The 6,577-nt window shown below is 28.9% G+C and overlaps 1 protein-coding gene across 1 annotated transcript; it reads left to right on the top strand.

Moving 5' to 3' along the window:
- Nucleotides 1-1,885: 1,885 nt before the first annotated feature.
- Nucleotides 1,886-5,902, top strand: LOC107405724 (beta-amyrin 28-monooxygenase). Its single transcript, XM_016012815.4, has 3 exons — nucleotides 1,886-2,936; nucleotides 5,068-5,255; nucleotides 5,366-5,902. The coding sequence occupies exons 1-3, from the start codon at nucleotides 1,961-1,963 to the stop codon at nucleotides 5,663-5,665; spliced, it is 1,464 nt and encodes a 487-aa protein (XP_015868301.3). The 5' UTR covers nucleotides 1,886-1,960; the 3' UTR covers nucleotides 5,666-5,902.
- The last annotated feature ends 675 nt before the right edge of the window (nucleotides 5,903-6,577 follow it).

The following is a 6,577-nucleotide window of genomic DNA, read 5'->3' as shown; positions in this document are numbered from 1 at the left end:
GCTCTTCTTCAATCCAAATAACAATATTATCTCATCAAATTAATCTGACCGATCAGGATGTTTTTTATTTTTGTTTAAAGAAAATTGTATAGTTGTATATGTAACTATACATAATGATGGATGTAGCTAACAAAAAATTACGTCCTCTTATACATACATACAACAAAGTACAAAAGACAAAAAATAAAAAAATAATGAAACTCCATAATTTTCTACCTTCCATATATCCTTTAGAATTGTTTTGTTTTAATTTTATACATGTTTAAAATTAATTTCAATTAAATGTTCACGGCCACCTTTTTTTTTCCCCCTCATAAGATTCTAAAGTAGAACTTAGATTCCTCAATTCTACATCTATGCCATATACATACATCCATATATATGTATCTTAATTTGCTGGAGTATCTATAATGTGTGAATGCCTCCTTAATTTCAAATCAAAAACACTAAATTATTTTCTATTTGTATTTATAATAATGAGATCAAAATTATTGTAGCATTGGACTTTTTCGTGTAGAGTAAGAAAAAATAAAAAAATGCACGTAGTGGCGGCTTTCGTGTAGAGCCATGGCTTGCGTGCTAATGTCATGTTCTTTACTTATTTATTTATTTTTGGGCCACTTTTCTTGTATCTTAATTTTGTGAATAGTGAATGAGAACATGATATGATTAATTGTTGGTAGACGGTTTGCTGATTGACTGAGGTCAAACCTTTACTTGTATCTGATTGGTTTTTTTTTTTTTTTGATTGGGAAGGGTAAATGCATTATTAGACTTAGAATTTAAAATGTGAGATCATTGCGAATTACGCTATTCCAAAAAGCTTTGTTAGATCATTGTTAGATTTTTGAAGATATGTATTATTTTAAACCCATACAAGACTTCATATTTTTATTGTTTTATTTATTTTTGAGTGTGGGGGTTTGGTTATAAGGATTTTTAATGGTAAAGTTGTCTAAGTTTGTTGGGAGAAATGGTAAAGGAAAAGGGATGATTTTTTTATATTTTATTTCATAGAAATGGCATTATTTTAACCCGTCCAAGACTTCATATTTTTATTATTTTATTTATTTTGAATGTGGGGGTTTGGTTATAAGGATTTTTAATGGTAGAGTTGTCTGATTTTGGTGGGAGAAACGGGAACGTAAAAGGGCTGATTTTTTTTTTTTTTTTTTTTTAATTTTAGAGAAATGTCATTATTATCGTACAAGACTTCATATTTTTATTATTTTATTTATTTTGAGTGTGAGGTTTTGGTTATAAGGATTTTTAATGTTTGTCCAAGTTTGGTGGGAGATATGGGAAAGTAAAAGAGATGATTTTTTTTAAAAAAAAAAAATTTAATTTTATAGTAATGTTAGTCTCATAGATTTCTTTTTTTTTTTTTTTTTTTTTTTTCCTAGTGTGGATTAGGTCATAGTTGTCAATTTCTTTACCAATTTATTGAAAGATGATATGTGGTTGAAAAAATAATATAAAATTATAATAAACTCTTAAATATATAAGTGAAATTCAACTATAGGCCAATAAAATATTATGTAGAACTTTGTGTTTAGAGTTGTCCACTAAGACTAAAAGTCCATATTAACCATAGACTACGCATTGGCCTTATATATAGTAGCACTTTTAAAAAAGATCCAATAAGCAATGGACTGTAAAATAGTCCATGATCCAAGCGTTTGACGGATTCAGAAACTTAAACAAAAGAAATAATAAATAATAAAACTACAAACATAAAAAAAAATAATAAAAAAAAAAAATTATTATTATTATTATTATTATTAAAAAACAAAAATTTACATTAAAAAAAAAAAAAAAAGTGATCATGAATTTTTAAATAGTTTTCCCCGTTGCCCCCATCTATATAAGGACTTGCCTAGCTGCTTTCACTTCAACCATAACAAGTTGCCTTCCCTTCTGTCTTGTAGCTCAGCTAGCTAGCTAGCTATCTAGCCAGAAAATGGACAATTTTCTTCTTTCCTTTTCTCTAATCCTCCCAATATTCTTTGCCATCTTCATCTTTCATGCATTGAAGCCAAAATCCAATGGGAAACCTGAAAAACTTCCTCCGGGAAGTTTCGGCTTCCCGATCGTCGGCGAAGCCATTTCCTTCCTGTATCAAAACCATGACAAATTTATATCCCATAGAATGGGAAAGCACTCATCAAAAATCTTCAAAACCAATTTACTAGGAGACCCTGTTGTTGTTCTCTGTGGAACTGCAGGGCACAAATTCATCGCTTCCAATGAGCTTCAGATTTTCCAATCATGGCGTCCACAATCCATGCAGAAACTCTTCCGCTCCTCAATCCAACCACCATCCTCTTCTTCTTCTTCTTCTTCTTCTTCTTCAACCTCGATAACCCGCGAAACCGAGAAGCAGATAACTCGAGCTCCGGGTTTTATGAGAACTGATGCTCTGGTTCACTACGTAGGAATAATGGATGGTGCAGTTCAAGAACACTTGAAAAACCATTGGGTTGGTAAAGAAATAGTTAACGTCCATCGTCAAGCACAGTTGTTGTTTTTAACTCTGGCAGGTAGATTTTTCATGGGACTCGAAGATTCAGCTCGGATCGAAAAGCTTTCGAATTTGATGCATAAGATTATGCTCTCACTTGACGTTCTTCCTCTGAATGTTCCTGGAACTAGTTTCTATAACGGAATGAAAGCCGCGAAAGAGGTGAGACAGGAGATTCAGTTGTTGATAAAGGAGAAGAAAACCGCCATGGATAATGGAGCTCAGATGCAGGACATTTTGTCTTTCATGATTAGCAGACCGGATCCAAGCACTGGGAAACCATTGTTAGATGCGGATGTTGCTGATAAAGTTATGGGTTTGCTATCTGGTGCTTTTAACTCTCCCTCCATTAGTATCTCTTTCATCATGAAGTTTCTTGGAGAAAGACCTGAGATTTATGAGAAAGTTCGATATGGTAAATCTTTATTATTATTATTATTATTTTAATTTATGCGTTTACTTTTAATTTCATTGAAAGACACCAACTAAACTTTATAATTTACGGTGGTAATGTGCTAATCATAACTAATGGGACCACGCTGTATGTCAGGTAGTATTACATACTGCATTAGATGAGCACTTTTTGACTTTTGAAAAATATAAATCCTTAATACAAATCAATTAATAATAGACATGCCACATGCCACATCATAATAAGTCTTAATGGTAATTAATAATTATTTCTAGTATTAATGACAAATAAAATTTAAAATTCATTATTTGTCATGGGAATAATCATTATTAGAATTCATCATAACGTTTCTTCCAAAAACACTTGAGATTTATTGAGAATGTTCGAACTGGGATATATAATTTTTTGTTTTATGTTTTATTAAGGGTTAAACTTTATGAGTTTTGTTATTTGTGTTAAAGTGGTAAATGTTAATTGGAGCAATTAATTTTATTATTATAATTTTTTTATAAAACTTTAAAATAAAATCCATCAAAAGGTAATCGTTTAAATTGTTATTGACATATAGATTCTAATTGTGATATTTCATTAATGATAATAAATAATATTTTTCAAACTTTATAAAGTATTGCTAACTATAGCATAGTTGTTATTATCTTACGATGCACGATATGATATATTTGATATGTATCATTATAAATAAAAAAAATGATACGTATCTTGAATGCATTAAAAATTGCATTGTATCATCCAATGCACGGCATGTTTAGTACAATACATTTGATACACCAAGATGTACAATACGTGAGAATTTAACAAAACAATGCCATCTTATGTAAAATTGTCTAAGTTTAGCTAAGATATGTATTGTTTTTATAAAGAATAAGCAGTGTAGATTTATTGACATCTAAGAATGTAGATTATGATGCCATTGAAAATGAAAACATAAATATTTAGAAAGTTTATAGAACTTTTATACGACCAAATAATGATGTTTATAGTTTACTGTATTTATGTTTTTATCTATGTTTAAGATATATACCATACAAGGATTAGGAAAGGGATTTTTTGGGAATATCATAAACATACATGACTAATATGCAAAGGAAAACCTATAATTTTATACATATTGTAATTACAGAGGATATCATACGCTACACACGATATGTTACAATATATGATAAACACTATTCACAAAACGTACACATTATGGTATACATTTTGACAATTATAGCTAATACATGGGACTATTCAATTATTAATATGATGTATTTTAAATCGTTTTTTACATTTTAAAACTTAAACATATACAGGGGAGGTGAACTATAGATGATATCCATGAGGGTTAGCTAGCAGTGGCAAATAAAATTCAAGGGTTCTTTATTCATCACCATTTAAAGGGGGTGTTGAATTAAAATTTTTTCTAAAAATTTAAATGATTTAACAATAAATTTAATATGTGTATCAAGTTAATGAAAACAATTAAGTGGTTTCAAAAAATTATTTTTGCTTTTTTTTTTGGGAAACTAAAAATAAAATAAATTTACTAGCTAGCATATAGTTAAATTACTATTTCTTTCAAAAGCTTAAGTTGATGAAAAATAAATTTTCAAAAATAAAATAAATTACCTAGCTGGTATATAGTTGAATTACAAATTTTTTTAAAAGCTTAAGTGGATGAAAGATGAGTTTTCAAAAATAAAATAAATTAAACAGCTAGCATATAGTTGAATTATCACTTATTTCAAAATTAAGCTTAAGTTGATAGAAGGTGGATTTTTATTTTTCTAATTTTTTTTTAACACTCTCTTTTATATGTAAAGCCATTTCTTTTGAGCTTCTTTTTATTTTTAATTTTTTTATTTATTTTTTTTTGAATGAATTTGTTGAGTTTTAAACTTTAAATATTTTAGATCACTGACTCTGATATTAAATTAAAATACCATTTCTTACCAAAAGTTAAACCAATCAGAGTTGGATTTTCATTTTTTTTTATATTTTTCTTTAGATCCCAATAATGAAGGATTTTGATGGTGATCAATAATATTTTCTTTATATATATGTTAACCAAAAAAATAGAAATGATTGACTAAGAATTGACCCGAGATGTATATAATTGGTTATTGAAAAACAGAGCAATTAGAAATTGCAAGCTCCAAACAAGTTGGCGAGGCACTTACTTGGGAAGATGTACAGAAGATGAAGTATTCATGGAACGTAGCACTTGAAGTAATGAGGCTAAGACCACCTACTCGAGGTTTGTTTAGAGAAGCCTTAACAGACTTCGAGTATGAAGGTTATACAATTCCCAAAGGATGGAAGGTACTCAAATTAAGTACTACTTTCAACTTTCATTTTGTAGTTCTTTTTTCTAAACAAAAGCCCAATAAAATTAAATGTTTTTCTTGGTACATATTCTTTAATTTCTTTAGGTTTATTGGACGGTTTGCTCCACAAAAATGGACCCAGAGTGTTTTCCAGAACCAGAGAAGTTTGATCCAACAAGGTACGCGATCGAAGGTCCTCCACCATACACCAATGTCCCATTTGGGAGCGGTCCTAGAACTTGTCCGGGAAAGGACTATGCTCGTCTCCAAATTCTCACTTTTCTCCATCATGTTGTCAAAAGGTTCAATTGGGAAGTGATCAATTCTGACTGCAAGGTTTTGGGAGGTACCAATCCAGTGCCATATGAAGGCGTTCACGTACGCCTTCATAGCTCTTCCGTGTAGTACCCATTTAATAGGACAATACAAAATCTTAAGATATGTTTGGTTTATGAAATAAATAGTAAAATACAATAAGGACTTCTAAAATTTTAATTTTTTTTTATTTGGTTGGATTTTTAAAATTTGTATTATCTATTCCTATGGAATCTTAATTCTTTAAAATAAGGGATTATTATTCCTTCTAAAAGGTTCAGAATATGTATTTTATAAAATAAAAGAATACAAAACATGCTACTTTAAGTTTTTTTTTTTTTGTTTTTTATACTTTGATATTTTTTTAAATTTCATATTAACTTTTTTGCCTTTTTTCTACAAAACTAAATAATAGAAATAGATATTCTATTCCACCTTTTTTTATTCCTAGGAATTACTGATTCTTAATTTTTAAAAATAATCATTGTTTTAACCAAACGTAACCTTAGTTTTCAAAGTTTTTAATAAGTATTGTTCTTTTGAATTTCTTCAGAAACTTCCTTTTCTAGTTTTATTTTTATTTCAAGTTAATTATTTTTAATATAAAGTAGATAATTTTATCCAAAATTAATAAGTTAAAAGATCATAATGTCCATCTAATTAAAGCACATAAGCTACCTTTACAACTTTTGAAATTTAATTTGTACCTAAACAAGCACTTATCATATCCCTAAATTTATCTTTTACACGATAAAATTTACTGAAACAGAGGAACCCATTATCAGTTGCTCAGTATACTAATCTACCTCTTTTCTTTTCTTTTCTCTCTCTTATGATTGTGGGAATTCACTAGGTAATGTTACATAGCTTGGTAACCAAAAAAATCGTAAACAAATTTCTCTGGTAGTATATCAAATTCGTCCAACCGTTCTAGGTAAAATTGCTCACGGTTTGTTTCTTTTGATTTTTTTCTTCTGTTTTCATAAAAGTAAGTTTATATGT

This window comes from Ziziphus jujuba, chromosome 12 (genome assembly GCF_031755915.1).
Source record: "Ziziphus jujuba cultivar Dongzao chromosome 12, ASM3175591v1".
Lineage (NCBI taxonomy): Eukaryota > Viridiplantae > Streptophyta > Magnoliopsida > Rosales > Rhamnaceae > Ziziphus > Ziziphus jujuba.
This window is presented reverse-complemented; position numbering and strand designations above follow the sequence as displayed.